The sequence below is a fragment of the Dermacentor variabilis genome, chromosome 5 (genome assembly GCF_050947875.1).
Source record: "Dermacentor variabilis isolate Ectoservices chromosome 5, ASM5094787v1, whole genome shotgun sequence".
In the NCBI taxonomy this organism is placed as follows: domain Eukaryota; kingdom Metazoa; phylum Arthropoda; class Arachnida; order Ixodida; family Ixodidae; genus Dermacentor; species Dermacentor variabilis.
The window spans coordinates 16,449,318-16,474,059 of NC_134572.1; the positions used below are offsets into that span (position 1 = coordinate 16,449,318).

Genomic DNA, 24,742 nt, shown 5'->3' on the forward strand with positions numbered 1-24,742 from the left:
TAAGGCGCTGTGCGTTTATTTCTCTCAAAGGGGACCACTCAAAAATGCTCCTCAAAAGTCGCAGACAGCAGCATACGAAAAGCTTGCCAAGAGCGAAGATACTGCACCAGGAGAGCAGGCTGGGCCTCTACCACGGCCCCTACTGCTCCACTGGAAAATTCAGTTTCTTTTTTTTTTTTTTTTAAAGGTAGAGCGCCGTAAAGGGCGAGAAAGGTTTAATCTGGCATGACTTACTCAGCACCAGCGCCGCAAGCGCGAGAAAGTCTGCCCGACGTACCTTCAGACACGGCGATCACCAAATGGGGCGTCCGTGCCCACTGCCTCACTGCGCGGGCAGCCAGCGTCGGAGCGTAAACAAACTCGACCCGACTACGCAATGCCGTCATGTCCAGGGGACAAACGCATACAACACACGCTAAGAAGCCTCCTTGGCCTCCTCCGTAGTGCCTAGGCAGAGTCATATATTCAAGCAGCAAAAGCCCAAAAGCCCCATGAAAAGCCCCCAGATTTTCTCTCTGAAGCCTGCTCTTAGTCGCGCCTGCGCACAAAACGTCGGGCGATCCTTTGAATGAACGTCTCAGCGCGCTAGGACGCAACGCGCTGAGGATGCCTGCCGATGCCTGCCTAGATTTTCTCTCTCGCGCCCGCTCTTACTCGCGCCTGCGCACAAACGGGTGGCGATCCCTCTTCCGGCGCTGTCGCGACCGCGTGGCATCCGAGACTTACATACGGTGCTGCCATGCTTTCACGGAGGCCATAGTAATTGCAGCTTGTCTGCAGGGCGTAGATCGCGATTGCGCTCACCGATGGCGCCACGCGTTCGTGCGGGTTGGTCGGTTGGTGTCGTCGAGGGTGACTACTTGCGCGTGTCTCTTTCTCCTCTGATCCCATGGCAACGCGCGCACGCCTCTCGTCGACGCCGCCTCCTCGCCCCGCGTACTGTGCCCGTACCCTGCGCCTGCAGCGCTTGCAACTTCGCTAGCAGCGGCAGCACAATCCCTTTCTCCCCTTTCAATCAACTGTTCCCAGTCAGAGCGAGCGACGCTGAGCGACGTGTTGCGAGTGCATAGAGTGGTATGGCCTCGCGGACGTTTGTTCGTTAGCACTGAGCGTAGTTGATCGCGCGCCGGGCCGCCACTGTCCCATGATCGCCGCAGAACAGCTGTGCGTGGTGCGGAGGCATAATGTTCGGAGATCCGCACGTTTTGTACCTTTCGGTAAGTGCACGCTGCGGAGCGCCGCCTTTCATTCGGTGGCTGCAGACGCCGCTGTAGACGCTGCTGGTTTTGCCATGCCGGCTGAGCCAACAGCACAACAGTATAAGTCCACAGGGAAAGTTACTTATGGGCTGGAAGAGGGGGCTGATGGAGCCACTTTTCGCAGTGATGTCTCACCTCTCCCAAACGACGTGCCAAGTTGGTTCTTTATTCTATGACGTGCCGCTGCTTTCCGTGCGTGTCGTGTCTTGACTCCTCTGGCCCTCCTGCCTCTTTGTTGTCCGCTGTGCGCGCGATATTTCGAGAACTTGAGTGGTCCTGGCGGTGCTACACTCTTTTAAAACTTAGAGCAGGGCCACGCTAGCAGCGGGTCTCGTTGCGCCTACTGAACGCGGTCATGGCCTATGCATGTCTTTGCGAACTTGGCCGCACTTCGCACTCTCGTGCGTTTCGCCAAGCCATGTTGGAAAGCAACCTCATGTATACGCTTCGATGCCTTGTGTTTTGAAGGTCGTTTTGACGCTCGGCGCTTGCGCAAAGGAGCATTTCGTGATATTCGTTACTGTCGGGCTTTAATAAAAGAATAAGATCGACTGAATGCTTGCCAAGCCCCTGCCGCACAGAACAGTGCACGTAGCCAGTAATGAGAACTTATGTGCGCTAACAGCGGGTAACAGTGTCCAGTGGTGGACTGTTGAGGGTGTTCGGTGCTGGTCACCTGTCGTAGTTATATGAACTTAAGATGCCAAATTTTATCCTATGGCTGAGAGCATGCAGTTGACGACTTTGCAGTCTTTCTTGATCACGCACTCCGTTGTGTAAATTGCATTTTGTATAGCTAGCAATCAAAGTGCTTACCCTCGATTTTGTGGAGCAAACTAAATGTGCGGTAAAGATATTCAGAAGTCGAGCATTTTATTGAAGACCACATGGCTGCACTACATACGGACGAGGCACATTGAAGACCGCATGGCTGCACTACACACGGACGAGGCACATAAAATAATTTTTTATACTTTCTGATAACCACTATGTGCCCTAACAGCTTGATAGACAGCAGTGCAACATTTTATTCAGGCTTTCCTGAATCCAAGCTGAATGTTAAACATTAAGTGGAATTTAAAAATTTTTCTGCATGGTAAGACATAAGCAAATAAGCCAAAAGTCTAAGTGCACGCATTGTCAGCTATGTTGTGTGACGTTGAAATTCTCCATTTGAATTGTAACTCAAGAACTTCAAACTGAAATGAATATGTCAAGAAAGAGATGCAGGCTTAACGACCAGTCTTCAAAACTGCCACAATATGGTCAAAGTTGGACACATTGCAACCAGGCTTCGATCTAAATGGAACCAAAGTTTGGTATTTCTCGGCCAAGGCTCAAGGAAAAAAGTGATTATTTTGCTTTGTAATAGAATGTAAATGAGAAAAACAATTGAAGGTCACTGAGCATGTGATGGTGGATGAGTTGGTTATACATGTTTGCAACGAAGGTGCCAAATGAAACGATGGACGAAGGAAGACGGCACGGGAAGGTGGCTCATGCACCTGCATGGTTTTCCCGTGTCGTCTTCCTTCGTCCGTAGTTTTATTTGGTGACTTCGTTGTAAAAATTGAAGGTTGTAAGCAAGGTTTCATTTGACAAGCCTAAATGGAGCCAACATGAGAAAAGGTGCTAGGATACCATCGAAGAACAGAAAATTCTGGTACCTTGCTTAAGTAAAACGTGGTAGTGCCAGCAAGGAGTCGTGGTGCACACCGATAAAGTGACTATTCTTAATTTATGTTCATTTTAGCGCCACACTTATTGCAAGAGAATACACAGTCGCCAACTGATTGTTTAGACTTTCAGGACAAACTCTCAAAGCTTCTCATTCATAAATGTCTTTGCTGTCGGCTGGCATCTGCTCTTACAAACACATCTTGCGTAAGAACTTTTTAGTGAATGCAGGCCCTTCATTTTTCAGACCCACTTGGTTATTCAGGCCTACGCACAGACCACCACCCAATGTATAGAACCATCGTATAACAGCAACCACAATTTCAGCCACTGTTGCATGAATATCTTGTGAATAGATGGCATGAATGTATTTGTTTGCCTGTGCATAGATTATTCCAGGTGCACCTATAGAACATAGCATTCCTACAGAAGAAAGCCTGCAGTTTCTGTAATAAATGGTCAGCACCTTCGGTAATAAAACAGTATTTAGTATGTTGCACCCAATTGTAGCATTTTCTGACTTCAGGTGTGGTTATACACAAATTATAAGGTTGCCAAGTTATAAAGTTATTACAAGTTAGAAGGTTGCCAGGTCTGATATGGCCGCAATGTAGATTTGTGTAGCTTGTCAAATTGAAGCTAACTGCCTCCTGAAGCCAATGTGTGTGCCTCAAGCATAGCTGTTCCTTCTGGGGGCTCCATGGTGTCTTTAGTTTCACTCTTTTAATAATCGTGCACACGTGTGTTACATGCCCTGAACCATACATCATGCAAATGAAAGTGACCGTTCTTTTCCCTTTTTTTTCCTTCTTTTTTCTTTTTAGTGCTTAAAAGTAGAAACACAAGTACAAATGCAGAAATTGTGCTTGTTGGTTTTGTATCATCAGCAAAAAGGAATGTACTACGATAAATTATTTCTTGCTGTACAAGTGTTACGTATGAATTAGAATGTACACTGTTGTTTGTCTGATCTTACAACCTCAGCAATGAATGGGCAACAAGTCTGCTGATTACATATAACAAGTAAGCACATTGTGCATACATAAGACTCCATTAAGGAACAATAATTAAAGGCCAAGGCATGTACATTTTGTTTATGTAGTACTTTTGGGGTGTGTTTGTGTGGGAGGACAGCTGCCTGCTTTACTGGCTCACTTACGTGTGTGAAACAGTGCACTCGATTCTAAAGGAGCACTTACACATATTTTTTAAGTTGCAAGAACTTTACCACATGCTTCCCACTTATAGAAGTATCTCACTTAGCATGTACGAACATAAGGAAGCACTTCTAAGATATTTTAAATTGATGCTAAAGTTCACCTCAAAATGCTGCCCTGGCATCATCAACATTATTGTGACATCACGACACAGAGTTAAGCCCACTGATGTGTAGCAATAAGGCTTGGTATGAGATCATTGCTCATAAAATGTAGATAAAAGTGCTGCACACCTGTCTCTTAGCTGCTTTCGCATGTGGCAGCAACAACAATAGCTACGGAGTGAGCCAATGCATCATGAAGTGAAGAAGCAACCCTCTCGTGGGTACCGAAAATGAGACTGGTTTAATGAAACAAGTAGTATTCTAATAAATTATATAAGGTCCTCGGGTGCTTGCCAGAATTTTTTCTACTGTTTGAAGGAACAAAAGTTGACAATTTGAAAATGTCATATCAGTGTTCATTTAATAGTTGCTTTGCAATCAACTCAAAAAATACTCATTGTTTTCCCAAGTCTCGATAGCACAGAGCAAGTACAGAGTTCAAAAGCCAAGGTTGGATATGTGAGCACTTGTTTTCCTTTCTGTGCAGGTGCATCAACATGAGCGCAATTTGCAACTGAATTCTGACGACCGTTCGGGGTTGGTGTCCCGTTCAGGTGATGACGCCATACATCACGAGATACGCCGGCGAGAAAAACAGAAGGCCCAGGTAAGCTTGCCGATTTGCTTCGCAGAATTTAGTTGGATTGGTATTTGGGGCAAGTGGTTCATAGTGAACTTGTTTTTAGCATCGACACAAGCAGGCACATGTAAAGGGGCTACAGGACATACGAAGCACTACTTTAACTCGTTTATTTCAAGAAAACACAGGTACCTGTATACATTACATGGTACTATGTGCACTTTCAAAGTGCAAATTTTCCAATGCAATCAATTTGCTTGTTTGATAGTGATGGAAGGCATGCTCACACGTGCCTTCCCTCGCATTACAGAATTAAATACAATATCTCCGCCCGCTGTGTATAACCAACTCGCCAAAATATTCTGGTCATTCACAAACCTGGGTAAAGGAGCAGGAATAATCGTTTGCATACTTCAGGAGTCACATGCATTGGAGGAGGTACCAGCTAAGTTTTGAAAGGGGAAATTTGCGAGCCAGCAATATGACTACTGACACTGTAGAAAACTGAAATGATTCTTCAAAAGTCTTAAAAGGGGACACTAAAGAGGAGCACTAAGTTTATACTGTCAAAGTATCGTTTCAAAACTCTTATTTTTGTGAATTTCACAGTAATAGGTGTATTAGTAGAAGAGAAAATGAAGGTCAAAATACCAGTTCTTGAATTTCATGCCAAAGCCTCAGTGCTGGCACGTTGCTATGACATCATGGATTTCGAATTATTAAGTGAAGCTTTTTTTGGGAACCTTGCCGGGCTTCGTGGCCAAGGCTGTGGCCTGGCTGTTCTCTTGCCGAATAGGCCAACAAACCACAGTGGAGTATATGTGCCGCTGTGTTTCTTGCGCCACAACTAGATGGTGCTCGCTTTCGTGCATCCGCGGCTACTCTGTAATGAGAAAATAAATGTTTCTTGCGGCTAGAATGGATTCAGATTGCACTGCATTTTTCTTTAGTATTTTACTTATTTGGGACCTAGTAAATGCTCTTGAATATAGCTAAGCTCTGTCTGACTCTTTTAGAATGCAGTTTACTCGGCCTTCACCAATAAAAAGTTTAATATGCTCAAGCAAACACCACAGAATTCATTATGTCGTGATGAGCTGGTCTATAAACTTCAAGGTGCGTCTTGTGTTCTCACGTGTTTTCTGTTTACCGAGCCTCTTCACATGGTAAGAGTGGCTTTTGGTATTGTAGAAGAGTAATTTACTGATAATCCAGCAAATAAGTTTTATAAGGGGTAGTTAGTCTTGTACATTGTAATATTTCATTTCAATGGATTTATGCATAATGGGCATCACTAAGAGCATGCTGCTGTAGAGCAGTTGAAGAATTTTATTGAGTGAGCTTGTGAAGTTCACAAACTGGGACTTCACGCCTGATCTCTGTAAAGGAACAGCTATGGGAGAATCAACTAAACAGCAAATAACTGACCGGAATGCTTGTTATGCGTATTTACAAGTGCGACATGAATCACTCTGTAGCCGGCAATGAGGCATGGTGCAGTCCTAACTGTACAGTTTGTGGTCTGAATTAAGGTACTCTTACAAATGCAGGTGAACCTGGAAGCCAAATAACACATACAAGTAGTTTCTGGATAGTTCATGGTTGACTTTATGCTGAAGTATGCTGTCTTTCCAATTGACCCATCATTCCACTCAGGAATACTGGCATTGAACTTGGTCTGATGTATTGCTTGTTACATTGTGCAACTGCAGCTGTATAGATCTATTTGTTTGTTTATAAAACTCAAATATCATAATGCTGACATGGCCTATGAGCCACCACACCACTATGACATTTTGTGGTCGTCACATGAAAGGGTCTATAAAATCAGAACATGCAAAAATCTGTGAAACACTGGCAATTGGGCATAGCATCAGAGTTACAACAATGAACAGACCTAACCCACTTTGTACCAACATTCCCAAATGGGAACATGCAGAAATTTGTCGTCATTTTTGCTTTATCCATGCAAACAGCTACTCTATTTCATGCGTCCTAAAACTAAACACATTCAAAAAGAAAGTAGAGTAAGGAATTCTTACCAGGCAGTTTAAAAACTTACCTTTTTTTGCAGAACTGCTCCATGCAGCAAACCGCCGCGTTCATGCAACTGCTCTGAAGTTGTCACCACATAACATAAAGTATGAAACTAAAAAAGAACTTTCTTTATTCAAAATAACACTGAGCATTTTTAAAGATGTTTTACCAAATATTAGCACTTTTTTAAAAACTTCTGTAACTATGGCTTCAGAAGTTAATGACGTGTTGTGTTCCCAAATGGGAACAATGGCGCCAAAAGGGTTTTAATGTGGTAACAGAGTTAGTCACTGAAATTCTGTAACACAGCTCATTTCATAACTCTGCTGTGTCCATCATGCGGCCCACTTCTGTGTTGGATGTGCAGAGGCCACTGACACGGTACCTGCCTGTCCGTGGTGCTGAGTGCGACCTGCGGCAGCATGTGGAGTCTGCGGGTCACCAGGTCGAGCTGTGCCCACATGTGCAGCTCACGTCATCCTCCTGCCGTGGCTATCTGCACAAGCTGGGTGGCAAGTGGCGCTCGTGGAAGAAGCGCTGGTTTGTCTTTGACCGTAATCGCCGGGCCCTCGTGTACTTCAGCGACAAGAGTGAAAGCAAACTGAAAGGTGGCGTGCCATTTCAGGTATGGATACAAGTGCAAGGAATCTTGATTCTGCAACAGGCTAATTCAACTGTGAATTTCGTATGAGTAACATCGTGCCAGTGTGAATTCCATGGCCACCTCTTGTTGTAACCATCTTCATTTATCAAAACATATGTGGCAAAACATTATTCAAGGAGGGTGTGCATATGACACGTCCATTTCATGGATGCTGTAAAAGAAGATTGCAGGTAGCTGAAGTACCGTAAAAACCGGACTATTGCTCGATCCCCCCAACTAACGAATTATAAAAATGAAAAAAATCTTTTTTAATTGCAAAAGTACCGAAAGACACCCTTACCTTGAAACAAATGCGACACAGCCGGTTTCACAATGGTGACAGTATTTATTTAAACGCTGCTCGCATGTGCACCCGGCCAAGTTTTTAACAGTATCGCGCGACCATCGACCCGCATGCTTGTCAGCTCCTTATTAACGGCGCTGAGCAGCGAAACAAATGAAATATGCGCATGTGTACACATGTGCTTACTTTCGCTATTTCGCCGCTCTGTGCCGTGGTGATAGGTGCTGACAAACAATGGGGTCGATGGTCGCGTGATACTGTTAAAAAATTGGCCGGGTGTACAGTACACAGAAGGGCATGAACTGCGCAAGCACTACTCCGAATCAGAGCAACGCCTTTGATCAGAGTCGTCCCAACTAGAGTCGGATGACGAGTGCTCGCTGCCCAGTCCAGAGGCGCGCGCAATCTCTACCACTTTCAAATGGATGCATTCGGCAGCCACAGGCAGCGATCTTAAAAACAGCTCCCGGACGAACCCCGCAACCTTGTCTCCCAGTTCTGCGGTCCGCGCTGCGCTCTGCCCATGAAATGACGTGTTCTTTTGGTTGCTGCAAGTTGTAACATGTTGCTTCTGCCTCCGCCACTACCGAATGCTCTTTTCAGATACTCCAAGTTTGCGCTGTGCCGCCAGGTTGCCGTGGGCTTCCGCGTACTCAGTCACCTTTTTCTTGAAGGCGACGGTGAATTGATGTCGGCTTCCGCTCATTTTGAAACAAAATGTAAAAACGCAGCCTTTAACCAATATAACTTGGTGACTATGGAAGCGCAAAATACCGGTGCCACAATGTCGCCATGCCGCGCTGCTGCTGATGGCGATAGCGAAGGCGGCTGTTTACTTCATCCGCCCGTTGTTGCAAGACTTCCGTAGTTTTTCTGCCAATGTCCGGTATGTAAGACGAGGGTCGACTTTTCACAGTGGTATTTTGAAAAAAAGTTCGACCTATATTCCGGTTTTTATGGTAACTCAAAGCAGAAACTCGGTGTTTAATGAAAAAGCTGCTGATTTGCAGACCTCTTGGTATCTTCTAACATGTTTAATTGTGGGAAAGAAATGGAAATGAGCCTCTTGGAGTATCTTGTCTACAGCATTAAAACTTGTGGTCAAATTTACTGTGTTGTTTGTCTCAGTACATCAGTTTGGTCAAAGCACAGTAAGGGATTGTGAAGTGTAGAGGGCGAGATTGTTCAACTATTTCACTTGTCCACATATATAATAAGTAACCGAGTCTTGATGCTATCTTGCCAGTTTTTGCCACTGTTAATGTTCTGTGTAACCGTAAGCAAAATAACATGTTGGTTAATAAAATTACCATATGCATATTAAAGGGAAACTGGAGGCAAACTGAAGTAATCTGTTGCAAATGTTCAAGGTGTGTGTGCATTAAGTGAAGAGAGAGCTTTTGTAAAGAAGAAAATGGTATAAACGTAGGACAGGAATGGCACCACCACTGGAAATTCAGTATGAGCTCTTGGGACACCCTATGTCCAGCTTATAATCGCTAAATACTAAATAGTACTTGGGCACCGATAATAAGAAGGTAACTGCATCGCATTTGAAAATTAAAGAAACTGCAGTTTAGCAATTTCATTGGGTTTTCTGGTAGAGCTAATCACTAATAACTACCTTTTAACATTGCTCTCTCATTGCAAATTGCTGGAGTGTGGCAGCTTCTCTGTGCTACCCTTCTTGCTTGGGAGGTAGCACAAAGTAGAGCATGAATTCCCAAGATTGCTGACACATTGCAGGACTGTTTCCCTGAGCTAGCAATTGGGTGATGTTCATACACAAACAGCACACCAAAATGCAACCTACACAAAATGACAGGGACAAGTGTTGTCCCTTTCCTTTCTTGAAGTCCATGTGTTTTGTATGCCATATAAATTTTTTTCATAATTTCACACGAGCGTTCACCAAGTAGAATATCATAGCCTTATAACGGCAAGAACTGGTGAGATTGGCAGTAGTACAGGCAAGCGGCACAAAGCACTCTCCAGTGTGAGCATCGTCTGCTATGCTATTCACTTCAGGAGTAATGTACACGCCCCGTCTTTATGAGACCCCTTTATTCACAGGCACACGCAGGGTTGTCAAACATCCTGAATTTAGCGGGACATTCCAGAGTCCTAACTTTACAGTTGGGACGGCCAGATGTCCTGGTTTTTGCTTCTTTTCTACTGAATAACAGTCAGTAACAGGTTTCTCTTTATAATGACTGACAGATCGGTAGCATATTCTCCTTTTCTGTTTTCTGCTGATTGCCACTCTTTTGACTTCTGTTGCATTGTCATAAATATAAGTCGGTTTCGTTTTTGTCATGGTTCTAGTTCTATTGCAGGCCCTAACCAACCACACTACCTCTGTCTGTGCTAATAGCCGTGTTAGCGAGGCAATTACTGCACCTTCCTTGTAAATCACGACCTGGTAGAACTAAGGACAAAAAAATTTTGTAGCTTTTTTGCATGTACAGGCTGATGGCTCCTGGCAATGGCAGGGTCATTTGTCACCATTCATGAAAGCACTTCATGTCATGTTACAATATAATGCAAGATTGTTTTTTTCTTTTCCATTAAGTATGGGGCAAGCTCAGCCACCAGACCACTGAGGTTGTATGCCAGAAAGTCAGCCTCTCAACTTTGTAAGGAAGGATTAAACAAATGTGCCTTACAGTAGCACGTCAGTATGAAAACAAGAAGGATTTGAAGGTTAATGCTATGATGATGCGGAGCAATCTAGGAAAGCCCACTCCACTAGGTACGCAAGAAAATGTCTCATGCAGTCGCTTATCTATTCGCTTTTATCTGTGCAGTCCTTCCTCTCTTGCAGCACTCCTGCGTGAACTTTGGACAGCTTCATCGATTACATAGCAGAGAGGCTTAGCAATCACACTTATCAGTCGTACCTTGCAGTACTTTGACACAAGCATTTTTCTGAGAACCTGCTTGCATACAACGAAGTGAATGTTTTAGCGCCAAGCACACTGCGACTGCTGCTACACAACTTTGCAGTGAAACTGGCTCTGTGTATAGAGATCTGAGTTGTTTATGTTTGCAGACAGACAAAAGTAACAAGAGTACATACTAGTTTGTCTTCTGTGGCAGCCTATCATTGAAATGAAATGGAAAGTACAGCTTCCTTTAGTGACATTCCTAGCACACATTTTTTAGAAGCTCAGGTGCGAAAGAAGTATATGTAGAGCCCGTGGCAAAAGTTTACAGACAGCAGGATCAGAGAATTTGTTCAATTCCAGAGCAGTTTGTTATCTTAGTGAGCAAAAATGTACTACACTAAGTAGTTCACATATGCTAGTATGGGCTGGAAATTGAAATACTACCAAGCTGCATGGCCAGACTGCAAAAATATTAGCTTTTTTAAGATTGTGCGGTCTGTGAACTTTTGACGGCTACTATACATGAATGCAGTGACGGCCATGTTGTGATATGCAAGGCTGCATTGATGGGCTCTTGACTGAAGCTTTATTTGTGTGCTGGGTTTCAGGCAGCTGTGTTCTTGCTTTAGATGTACTATATGTTACTCTGACATGCTGCCAATACCAGAATTATGTTTTATATCACAACTATGTTTTATACACGCCCACATAGTTGCTCTTCACTGCTTTCCTTGAAACCGATAAAGGAATAGAAAGCTATTCAGACATGGTAACCATACCTTTACCCACCACATACCTAATCACATCTCATACGGCACCTTAGGCATGTATTGGTGACATTGAACGTTTCTCATACTGTGAGGCAAGTGCTTGCTTGTTGATGTCAATTACTGTTAGAAATTTAGCTTATCACTATTCTACAATTCGTTCTGCAAAGCCACATGTGCAGTATCGCATGCTGCACATAATACCACATCACATTAATATTTACATGCCATGCAATGCTCTGTGCATATGTTCAGGTAGTGCAACTGAGTTAATTGAGTGCTTGCTGTAGTTGCAATGGTCAGATTTTTCTTGTACAGTAGCCGACCGATTTTTTGGACTCCAAAAATTCGGACAACATTAAGCCAGAAGTACGATTTTCCAGACAAAATTTGCCGCGACACACCAGCGCTATGAGTCGGGGAGGATGCCATTTTGAATCCTGAGCCACCTGACTAGCATTGGATTGGACGTGAAGTGGCTTGAATCGGTATAGTAATTTGATTAGCAAGGCCAAATCCACCCTGCTATGGTGGTGCCTGTTGTAAGAAATACCAGTCTTAAGGGCCACGCTTTTGCCTGTAGCCTGCGGCGGAAGCGATCTTGAGAGCTGGAAACCAGTCATGCACAGCCAGTTTTGGACATCACCTATGAATGCCAGGTTATGCTAGCGATAACCACCATCATCATCAGTTTTGCCTTGCTGTCGTAGGTGGTGCCGTGCCCATTTTTGTCCAGCAGTGATCCGCCGGCTTTTATCCAGTACAGGGCAATTGAAATCATTGCCTGCCATCACTAGCTGCCATACAACATATCATCGCTATTTTATTTCAGTGTTTTGCGGCCGTTCATTCAGCACAACGCTGACGTGTTTTTGACGCCTTGGTCCCTGCTCTTCACCCACCTCCACCGAATGTGTCGAAGCGTGGAAAACATTCGACCATGACGCTGGACAAGAAGGCCACCATCATCAGGCTTATCGAGCAAGGACAGACCCAAGTCGATGTAGTGAAGGAGTTTGATATCTCCAAACAGACCTTGTCTGATTACGCAAAAAAACGAAGAAAAAAATCTTGTCTGCAGTCGAGCAGTTGCACTGCAAAACTACAAAAAATTACCGGAAAGGACAACATCCGAAGCTTGAAGAGGCCCTGCAGCTGTGATTGAAAGGAGTCCTAACAAAGAACCTCCCCGTTTCGGGCAACATGCTCAAGCAGAAAGCCAAGATGCTCACTTAAAAAATGGGCATTCGGGACTTCAAGTTCACCAATGGGTGGATCCATGGGCTTAAGAAAAGGCATGGAGTCTCTTTCAAGAAAATTTGTGGGGAGAGCTGTGCTGTGGATCAATCTACTGTCACGGATTACCGAACGAGTAAATTGAAGGCTCTGCTACAAGAGTATGCTCCTGCAGATATCTTTAATTGTGGCAAGACAGGCCTAGTCTGCAAAATGCTGCCGGACCATTCACTTTCCTTACTAATGAGGCCTGTGCTGGTGGGAAGCATAGTAAGGAGAGGGAACTGTCGTGGTTGGGGCAAATGCAGTTGACACTGAGAAGCTTTCCCTTTTAGTGATAATGAAGGCGAAAAACCTGCACTGCTTTAAGGATGTGACGAGCCTGCCCGTGCGGTACAGCAGCAATACAAAGGCCTGGATTACACAAAGCTTGTTCGAAGATTATGTCCACCGTCTGGACCGGATGTTTGAGCGCCAGAAGAGCCAAGTAGTAATAGTCATAGACAACTGGCAGGGCGCATGGTGCCGTAAACAACCTGCAGGCTATTCGTCTTGAATTCTCGCCGACAAATACAATGAGTGTGCTCCTGCCAATGGACCAAGGGGTCATTAAAAACCTCAAGGTGCACTACCGGGCCTGTTTACTTGGCCGCACACTCATGTGCTTTGACAAAAGAAATACGTACTCTGTTAACCTGTTCTCTGCACTTGACATGCTAGTGGATGCCTGGAAGGCTGTTCAGCCTTCGACGATTGCAAATTGTTTTAGCCATGTTGGATTTTGCAACTCTGAAGAGCCCGTGACAGAAGAGGCAAATGGCACCACTGAATACATCGACACCAGCGAGAAGCTGATTGCCGATTTGTGCAACAGTGGGATACACGTTCCCGCTGCTGTTACTTTTCACGAGTTTGTCGCGATTGACAACAACATAGAGTTGTGCACGGAGCTTACGGATGACGAGATCGTGCGGCAGGTGGCCACACCGCCGCAAAACGAATCGGTCTCGACACCCCTGGCCGCTCGCAAGCATCACTGCAAGACATTGTCAACTTTCTTGTTGACTAGTGTGTATAACGAGAACATGACGCTTGCACAGATGCAAGCAGACGTCATTACAAAAAGCAGGAATTTAAGACAAGGGACCATCTGCGACTTTTTCAGTCCAGTTTAGCTGGAATAAAGTTTGGTTTTGTGACTTGCGAATTTTTCGGGCTGTTCTTTTATTCGCACTACTTTTTGGCCCCCTCCAGGTCTAGAAAATCGATCGGCTACTTTACATGCCATTTCACAGACTGATGCAATGTGGCTTTATTGCACAAAGGCCTGCAGTTTACACATCAGACAAAATGCTAAAATTAGCCTCTGCTCACATGTTGCTGTTGTTCTTTAGTCACGTGATAGCTCTGCTTTCTGTTCTGCATCTATTTGGGGCTTCTTTTATGATTGCCTATTACATTGCACTGTGTTGCGCACATTGTTTTTACTTCTGCTCTGATGACTTTACATTTTGTGCAGGCCATTGAAGAGGTCTATGTGGACCACTTGCACTCTGTCAAGAGTCCCAATCCACGTGTGACATTCTGTGTCAAGACATATGAGCGCACCTTCCACCTAATGGCGCCCACGGCTGAGGCCATGCGTATATGGGTTGATGTCATCTTCACTGGTGCTGAAGGCTACCTTGAATTCCTCAGTGAGGCCGACATCGCGCCTGCTAGCCGTTCCAGGCACAAGTTCAAGGACTGAACAGTCTCCTTCACTTCATTGGCCTTGGCAGGTAGGTCACCTCAATGAACAACTGGGCTGTAGTTGTAAAGCCAGCGCACCATTTTGTGTTGCCAATGTATCTGTGCAAAACTAAGTACTGATGTGAAAGAGAAGCCCTTGGGCACTGACTTCCAACCAAGTGCCTTTATGTGGTATCCTGTAGCTTTGACAAGCTTATAATACATTAGAGGCCTGCCCTTCGTACTTTTGTGATTCAAGAGTTCCCTTGCAGATAACACTGGCACAAAGAGAAGCAATTCTTTGGCAAAGATGCTTCAGGAGGTGCTTCAGTGATGTCAGTCACCCTTATTGATCACATTAGCATCCTCATGGTTGTAACATGTGAATTACCATATTTACTTGTGTAATGGTCGCACTCGCGTAATGATCGCACCTCTGAATTTTGACGTCAAAATTCGATTTTTTTTTTTCTTTCCTGTATAATAATCGCACCCCGAACTTGCCGCAGCGATATGTCGTGTGCCAAATCTAGCTAATGATGATTGCACTTACCATCTGCCGAATGCTGTCGAATGCTACGTGAACGATGCACCAAACATTCTTAAGCAGATGCCCCATTTTATTCCTTTCATCACTTTCCATACTTCCATGAAAAAAAAAAAAGCTACAACCAAACTTGCCTTGGCTTTATTAGTTGTAGGCTTTATAATGGTTGTGGTCAACAACAACAGCAAAAAAGATTCCTTTCGATTCTTCTCGTCTGCACTTGTGAGCACGCAACAAATCGCGAGCGGCAATGATAGTAGCCACGTTTACACTGATACGTTTACCCTATTCATACGCCGACGCTTGTAACTGAGCTAAGATATTCGCCCAGCCTTAGTGGAAACACGCCGTATTGGCATAGTAGTGAAGACAAATGCCACAATTTCTGCAGCATACCCGCCATGTGTTTCTGTCACTGGCAGCTAAGCACGCCCATCGCTGTCTCTGCCCCTTCAAAGTGGACATGGCTGCGTTATTGCCGCAGACTTGCCAATATTAACGATATTATTCATTACTGATATGGAAGAAACTGTTTCAATGCGCGTAATTCACTCACGAAAAGAAAAAACATCTCGTTCCGCGCGTTCTGCTTGCTCCGCCAGCCGCCATTTTTGTTTTGCTGTACTTCACTGTTACAGCGGCAGCCACCTGTTTGTTGAACTATTGTCATCCTGCAGCTAATGCAGGATGAAAAAAAATTTTTTTTTTTCACGGGAAATTTAACCTGCATGATGATCACACCCCTGAATTTGTGGCAATTTTTTTGACAAAGTGTGATCGTTATGCTAATGGATACGGTAGTTTTATAGGTACTGTAGGGAATGGTGTTTATCATGAATAGCTCAGTTCATTGCAAAGAAAATGTAAGTTTTCTTCATATGACCATCTTATAAGGCTTTTTGTCTGCTACCAGTAGGCTACGCTAATTGGCCAGCTGATCAAGCTTTCACCTAGTCCTGCTGGTCACCTCAAGTTCAATATTTAATGAACTAGTAAGTAGCCACAGTGCTACAGCTTACATGGGCGGCTTAAGTGCTTACCAAAGCCAGCATCAAGCATTGCTTGGCACAGCAAGTGGATTCTGACTCATACTCATTCACCAATATAATTTTCTTGCTATATATGCTCTCTCACACTTATGTACTAACACTCATCGGCACTCACTCACGCTCCTGCTCCTGCCCACACATACTCGCCAACACTCGCTCACTTCCATTCACACTTAGCGACAACCACTAATGCTATTACTCATGTCCACTCAAACTCGCGCATACTTCTCATGACCACTCACGCTCACTGACAGTCACTCACTTTCGTACTGACATCCATTCAAGCTCAGTGTTGCCACCTTTCATTGATGCTTGTGCTTTAACTAGCGCTCACTCGTCTTTATATTCACATCCACTCAACCTCATCAACACTAATTCCCATTCATCCAGATCCAACCACACCTTTTGTCACACACTCACACACTATCCTGCATCTGTGATATCATTCTGGAGCGAATATGAGTCAGAGTGCTTGTGAGGGAGTATGCCAACCTGTTATGTCAGGTCAAGTTTTGATAACAATTTAACCACCCATGCTACCTGGTTCATTTCATGGCTCATTGAGTTTGTGGCTTGATACACATCAAGCATCTTTGTGTACATTTGCCAATTTGGTTCAAGTTGTGGAAAGCATGTGTAAACTCAAAAAGAGGTATTTGTGACTAGGAGGGAGGCAGCCGTTTGTGAAGACGCTGCTCAAGAATTTTAAGGGGTAAAGTGGTTAAAGCGTACTCTGACTATGCCCCTACACATAGTCTTTGATGTTGAAATGTGACGACTGCTATGATTTGAATCTACCTTATTTGCACGATTCTAACAAGCACCTTTTTTGAATAAAAGATGCATTCAAATTCGCATGTGTATTACAATCGTAACTAATTCTACTCAAAATAAAAAACAAAACCGATTCTTACTAAAAAAAAAAAGCTCAGTGCACTATAGCTAGCGACTCTGCCATCAAACGGGTCGTCTGAAGAAAGCAACGCTCGAAGACATCGCAAGGTGGGTCCATGGAGTGTGGAATGCCCTCCCGCAGACGATGGTTGCGCGAGCTTTCAAGAAGTGTAGCATTGCTAATGCATTAAATGGAACTGAAAATGACTTTCTGTGGTCAGTAGACAGCGGAGAGGAGGCGTCATTAGACACCGATAGCGACTAGCTGCTAAGATTTAGCTTCGTGTGTGTCTGTGTTCCTTTGTTGATTCCATAAAATCGTTTCCACACAGTACACGTCGACTCAGGTTTCATTACTTGATGTGCGCAGTAGGATCGGCACCAAGTTTTTTTTGGCGGGAGGGAGGGGAGGGGGGGGGGCTATTTTGGTGGTCTGCGCGTTACAATCGGTGTCACAGTAGAATCGTGCAAATATTGTATGTATGTTGGCAGCTCCATACTGCTTTCAAAACTTCTCATTCTTAAAAGGGCCCTGCAACACCTTTGTTTCACAACTGAGAACACACTTGAGTTGGTGCAGTGCCTTTAAATGTGTTCCCGAAGAAATTTTTATAACCTAATAATAACAGAAGTGTAAAGAGCACAATTCCTTATCAACACAATGCTTCCTCTCAATTGGGCTTGCACCAATAATAATGCCCGGCGTGTTGCTCCTTTCTTGCTTTCCCTTCTTTCTGCAGTGCACTTGTGGTACCCCTTCAGGGTTGGCTTCCAATAAAGGTGATAGGATGGGCAGGACGTGTCAGCGTATCACTTTTCCCGTTTGCTGGAAAGTTGTAGGGGTGTGTAAGCATGCACAAGCTTTCTCAAGGGAGCTGCAGGAGAGAGCAATCTTCTATGCAAGATTGTGAGCTCCCTGATACCTACAGTGGAATAATTTCTGGCTCGCATATTGACGGCACTATTGCCTATAAACTGTAAACATTTTCTTATTGTGTTCAAAAAGCGTTGCAGTGCCCCTGTGCTTGCTGTTTCTCTGCACTAAGTGAGTTGACGCTGACATTAACAGTGTACTTTGATTACTGTAGTGCCAAGGCTGGAGTTCAAGGGTGTCACAGTGTGACATGCAGAGGAGATGCCTTGCCCGGTTATCATCTATGACAACTGAAGCCAACGAAGTCCCAGGCTCCTTCTTCCGTAGAGGGAAAATGTGACAGCTACCCCTTTTGTACTCTGCATGATACGCTTGTTCAGCCTCAAGGGAAGCCTACACCAACTATATTCGAACTTTGGCAAGGGACAAACCAGCCGACAGAGTGCTGCATGGTGGCAGTCATGAGCAAAGGAAGAAAAATTGAGTGTTCGATCTTCAGCGATAGTTGGGCAAACTAGTCTCACATCATCAAAAGGAAAACCTGAGCATTGAACTCGGTTTGTCAGCAGGAGCATTTGTTGATTATGTGAGTGTGAGTTGCCCTGTTGTATACATTGGCAGCAATGTCCGTTGATATCATGGATGTGAATTTTCTGTCATGGCACTTGGTGTAATTTTCAGAAGTTTTCATGTTCATATTTCATTGTAAATCATTTTGTTCTATGTGTGTGTGTGTGTGTCTGTGTGTGTTTGTTTGCTTGTTTCTTTTGACTCTTTAAGTTGCTCTGTTTATGACTTCGGTCATCCCATGCTAAGTGTCACTGAATCATTATAAAGAACTACCACAAAAGTTAAAACTAAACCACTTTTTCGAGCTGCGCTCAATCAAGGTGTGCATTATATTTTTGCTGAAGATTTCAAGCAGCTTGCATTTTATTTGCTGCCTATGCAAATGTTGCATTCTGTGAAGTAGCTGTTCCAAGATTAATAATTTTTTCTGTTGCACTGTATAGCTTAGCTCCCTTCCAACATTCATGCAGTTCTCTTTTGTAAGTGCTCATGACTTGCAGAATGGTGTATGAAACCACTGTATCACAGATATCAGGCTCATTATATTGAGTTGCTGTTTGTGCATATAAACATATCAATTGGCATTTTCTTACTAAAATTTGGTTTTTGTTTAATTATGTGATAGTCTCCCAATAAGATGAACCTCAAGGCATGCTGAACAAACCATTTGGTCGGCTGTCCATACGCTCAGTTTCAAACAAAATTGAAGAACGTAAACAACTTTCACACTGATTGTCAAATCCGATAAGTCTCCAGTGCGACATGCCAAAATGGCTGAGGTTGCAAGAGCACCTTGTACTGTTGGTGCATTGTTCTGAACAAAGTGATAATCATTGAAAAAAAAGCAAAAGTAGAAAATGAAGCAATTGTTTTCACCTTGAGGACAGTGATACTATTCCAAATCTTGCCACAAAAAGAGCAAGGAACAATAGGACAATGATAAAATGATAAGGTCATCATGGATTTGGCAGAGCAGTCGTAGCTAAGCTGAGATAAGCATAAAGGCCAAACTACATGCACATGTGCTGGCGCACTAAAGCTCATGCCCACATGCCTTACGCATGCACAGATGGTGTAGGACAGATTGTACGCACCGAAGCGCGGCGGAAGCATAGATATTTTCTTCAGTCAAATATCGGTGCTCTGGCTGCCTCACAAAAATACAAAATGGTGTCTACTGAGGCGACAATGTGAGCCAAGTGCATGCACGCTGGGGCACGTCTTGTAGGTTCAAACCACCATTCGTAGCGAGGCACAGCAAACGCAAGGCATGTGGGTGTGAAATTTCGCACACAGGCAAGCGTACATGTAGTTTGACCTTTAGTGTTTCGAAGTGAAAACATATGAGCTAGGACCGCTGCGCGTACACTAGTTTCGGAAACAGTCAGATTTGCAGTTCCTCTGGCTTGGGCTTCATTTGCATCTAAGCGTACATGTTGGGGACACTAATCCAATTCTTGAGACACATTACAAGCTCTCTGATGATAAAATTGAAGAGGCTGTCTCAAAAATTGCAGGAAAACAAACAACTCCTCCTTCACAGAGAAAGAAGTTTGGTGATTTTTTGCAGTAAGACTGTGTTGCTACTGACCAGCTACTGGTATTATGCCTGCTACAAAATGTGCTGCATATGGCTATAGGTGGCAGGAACAGCAGTGATAGTATGGCGGCGCTACACTGAAGCACCATAATAGTGGTTATGCTGGAATTGTTTCCTTCGAAAGGATCTTTAGTACTTTATTACTGGTGATAACCATGTGGACAAAACCAGAAAGTGTTGTGCATTATCTTAAGCCAAGCTTCGGATAAGCTGAACTAAGTTCGATGGTTCCTTTGTGTTCACTTTAATGGGAGACTACTGCATAATTTATCACAATGTCAGAGTTTTGATTCGGCAAAACGAACATTTTGTAGCGTTTCTTGCTTTTCCATTTTGGTGCTTAAGCAACTGAATACAACATTCGGCCCTTGCAACAAGTCACTGTAACCGTTATACAATTATGAGTTACACTTTTTTTGATTCTTACTGATGCACGTTTATTTTGCAACATCTGTGTTCTACAAAGTGCCTTTCTGCTTTGTGATGTTTACTCTCTTTTTCAATTTATTTCATGCAAGGTGTATGCTGTACTTTCGTAGATGTGGTTACATACCACTTATCAGTGTAGTATTAGCATCACATCTTGCTGCCATTTTCATTATAAGATTCGAATTGTCTAAAGGCTACTGTACCGTCGCCTGTGTATGTTATCATTTTCTAAACTGTGTGGTTTTTACTGTGGGCATTTATTGCTGCTATTTTGCATTGCTTACAGTTGGATAAGTAACCAGTTTTGCTTTGGAAATGAATCCAAAATAAACTGAGAACCATAAACTCTTATTTATGTTTACTTGTATGTGCTGTACACCGTGCAAAGTTGCTTGTATCTAAGTCAGAAGACGTATGACACTGATGCTTTGCAGTAATATTTTGTCATGTGGAATATGTGTAATGAGGAGTCATGCTATGAATCATGACATCAATTCCCCCAAAGAGCTGTGCATTGCATTTCATTAACAAAGCCAGCGAGCTTTGAACTTCAATTTGTTTACATCTTTACTGCTAACACAAGGTATGGTTATGTAGCACTATCAGATCATACAGTTAACTTTTCCATCATAATATATTTCACTATTGCTTCTTGGGCATTACAACTTTGCCAGAAAATTAAGGCAGCTAAGACATGTGAACTTTTACATAACAGGTCTCAAAGCAAAGTTGCTAATTACGCAATTTTTGCCACCCTTGCAGTTACACCAAGCTGAATCTATGACTAGAAAAGGAGTGCTTTCACCATAAAAATTTGATGCATTGTGGAATATTTTGTGCTATCTGCTCCATAGCATTACAATGTTGCTACAAGTGGCCCTTATCTGAGACCTCAATACATTGTTTCTACACCTTGTCTTTCAAGCACTTCAGTCCACCTTTACTGAACTTGCTTTGTTTGGTTGTACAGCCCAGCAGCATCACCAAAAATGTTCAGGGTAGCTGCAAGACTCATTAAAAGCAGTGCGCTGACAGATAGCCAATGCTCACATTTCAAGGAGGAGTATTCGTTGTGGTCACACATGGCTGCCAACTGCTGTGCTAGTAGGAGCACAGTCCTCTGCAGGCACACAGTAGCCTGGAGGATAGCAGTACAACAAGAAGTTATAAGCTGAGTGCATGCAGTATACTGCAATATTATGCTGGTAACCACAATGTCTCAAAGCTGATTCTACCAATGGTATCATAACTGGTAGCTAGAAGATTGAATCTGGTTCAAAACTATGATACTAGCATGGCATATTATTCTAGACCATATATTATAGATGATGATTGATCGCAAGGTGATTTTTTAAAAATTAAAACTACCTATTGGCAGCCTTTGGGAATTTATTCTGTTTTGCACTTATGGCAGCTTTTGTGTCTGCATGAACCTAGGAGTGCTCACACAAGCATTGCATTACGCTAGAGTTCACATCAGGCATCTGTGTAGTACTGCTAGAGCACAGCAACTATTTCGTCCGTTTCAAGTGTTTGTTCAGTACCTTATACTGAGGCACAAAGAACCCTATAAAAAATATTTTCTGGTGCTGTATTCCTGCTCTTTATATTGCTTTGTGAATTGCGGTCGGCTAAGCAAGGCCTGTCAGCACACCACTTCACTTGGTGAACATGCCATGCGAGTGCAAGGCAGCAGGTGCTCAAAATTTGTTTACGAGTTATTCGAACACGACTGTCACAATTCCATGAATATGTTGCCCAGGGCTACAAGTTTTTTTTTTTTTTTTTGCAAGTTGTGCGAGCAGGTTGGCATTGTGCGAGAGCCCCCTTAATACCTACTGCATACATCTAAGTCAGAAAAGTGTACAGTACATCTACTTGCTTTGTCTATTAGTGGTACATGTTTAACGTTAGTCAGTGTTTTTATTGTTCCTTTGATCACAAATGTCAGTTGATAATTAGCTTTGTAGATAGCTTCACAATGTGGAAACTTAAAAACAGCACTCGAGATTCACTGACAAACATCAACAAATAGTTTTGGTTTGCTACATTTCTAATTGTGAATCACTGTTTTGTCGGCATTCTTGGGTCCAGACATTTAACATTGTTTTTTGTGTAGTACTTCTATGTGCTTTTGTCCATTAATCAATCTTCATGAATCCCTTTCATGCAGCAGCTAGTGTTGCCGAAATTTGCACTTTTGAATATGGTTGGCACACCTGTGCCCTTATACAAAGGAGAACACCTTTGAAGTTGTGTTACCACTAAAAAAGCAGTGCATTAAAGATGTTCATCTGTGCCAGTCCCATGCCTTGTCAGCATGAAACTGCACCACTTCCATTACTCATTAATGCTGTGCTGTGCTCTATGAAGTGCATTTGTACATCTTTGTGCATTGTTCCTTTCATTGTAACAAAGCCTGTAATGCTTTATATCACCATGTTTACTACGTGAAAACATGCTTACATTCAATATGTGCATGTGACTCTGAATGATTGGTTTGTGGAATTTTGTGTTCACAACCTTTGTGCATTGCCATTCGCTGCTAAGAACTGGCATTCCTTCCCTTTATTTTTTTTTTATTTTTGGTCTCAGCTTGAGCAGTGAAGCTAGAGTTGTATTTACATGGCAAATGTAAAGCAATTAAACCAGCAGCAGTTGAGTTGCCATGACTACTGCTCCCTGGCTGATACAGTGCCAGATAGCAACATGTGTGCCTTGAGGTCAATCTTTTTGTTATTCCAGACCAATTTGTCCTGTGGTAAAGCACTTAAGGTGGCAGTTATGGCACTTTGATAAGTTGATTCCAGGCATTTCTTTCTCGAAGCCGACAAATTTCGATTGCCAGACTTGTAGACCTCAGTTGTAACAAACAAAAAAGAAAAAGGGATTTTATGTAAAAGCTACTTCTGTTAATTGTAGGTTCAGCGTTTTGATGCTTTAGGCTGCAGGAATGTTGCTTTGTGGCCAAATCTGCCTCTGAGTAGGTAGTGCATAATGGTAAAGGAGACATATCTTTCTCTACTCTTACAGCAGCATCCAAAGTGCTTTGCACATGGGGCAGAATTTCTATAGCGTGCATTATTTGCATGCATGTTGCACCCAGGGATCACATATACATGCTTGTATAATGGTTCACCTATGGGATGGAATCGAAGCCCAGGCCTTGTGCATTCCCTTGAGTTTGCTGTTTACACAGCACTTGTCTCCTTGGCATCAAAAAGCATTGACTTAACAGGTGCTTATGGCTGAAGGTAAGAGACCTCTGTGAATGATAGCAAGGCACTTGGCTGATAATTATCATCATATCACATTTCACTACTTGTCTACTGTAACATTTTGATACATTATCATAAAAGTGGCTGTTAATATTTGCTCTCCCTCTCATGTGAGCTTTTGACTTTCTCATATGTGGACAAGTCTGCAGAACATTTAAGTATATACACACAAACATACCACTTTTAGTGTCTGTTCCTAAGTATGAAACAGTCCAAGTAAGTGCAGCAGGCAGACTATGTGGCCCATTGATGGACGAGCACCCACATCTACTAGCTAGCTCTCAAATGTTGCATCACATGTATGTATAATTGTTGTACGCCCCCTTGTGAGCAGTAGGTTTTAGAGCATATTACACAGTTTTAAACAGTTGCTTAGAACCACTCGGGTTTGCAGGTAACTGAAGGTGCCATTGATGCTAGACATTTCTTTTTTTAAAGAAATTTAAGTCTAGTTAGCAAGTTGTGGTCACTTTTGTTTGTGTACCATTGTGGTCCTCATTGTTAACTTCTCTAAGTTCTCAGCTTTTCAGTGGCCGAGACATAGTAGCCCATAGCTTGCCTACTTCTTTTATTCGAAGTGTATGTGTCCTCACATTGATGTACCATCCAAAAAGCTTTGTTTCATTGAGCTGTAGTGTGGTTGATCACACACATTTGTTTTGTAGTAGTGCTGCACATGGAAATAAAACTTAAGAACTGGTTTTTGTGGCTGCGAGTTGAAATTTTTTTACAGTGTAGGTTTCTGGCAACATGCTTTATGATGTCTATGACACGAATATTGCTTCTGTTCCTATAGCAAACATTACCCTCATGCCTCGTTGGTTTAGTATACATGTTTTACAAAAAATAAAACCAATTACTCAAATGACCTAGCTTGAAACTGTACAGTGACTGGCAGTTTTTGTCAGGGCTCCCACCCTGTCTGTTGTGCATCTCTTTTCCATAAAATTTATTATTGTAACACGGTGTCAGCTGCCGAGGTCAGTTCACAGTACCAGCCTGTGTGACGTGGTTCACTGCTCCTGCAAGGGGCGATGGTGAACAGCTACGAGTAAGGC

The 24,742-nt window shown here is 43.3% G+C and overlaps 1 protein-coding gene across 3 annotated transcripts in view; it reads left to right on the plus strand.

The window, feature by feature from the left end:
* LOC142582302 (uncharacterized) overlaps positions 1 to 24,386 on the plus strand; it is a 560,510-nt gene extending 536,124 nt beyond the window's left edge. For all 3 annotated transcript variants that reach the window (XM_075691856.1, XM_075691858.1, XM_075691857.1), the window contains exons 18-21: positions 4,745 to 4,864; positions 7,242 to 7,499; positions 14,232 to 14,493; positions 18,022 to 24,386. In XM_075691856.1, the coding sequence (XP_075547971.1) occupies positions 4,745 to 4,864; positions 7,242 to 7,499; positions 14,232 to 14,462 (609 nt within the window). In that variant the 3' untranslated portion in view covers positions 14,463 to 14,493; positions 18,022 to 24,386. The remainder of the gene's footprint in view (positions 1 to 4,744; positions 4,865 to 7,241; positions 7,500 to 14,231; positions 14,494 to 18,021) is intronic.
* The last annotated feature ends 356 nt before the right edge of the window (positions 24,387 to 24,742 follow it).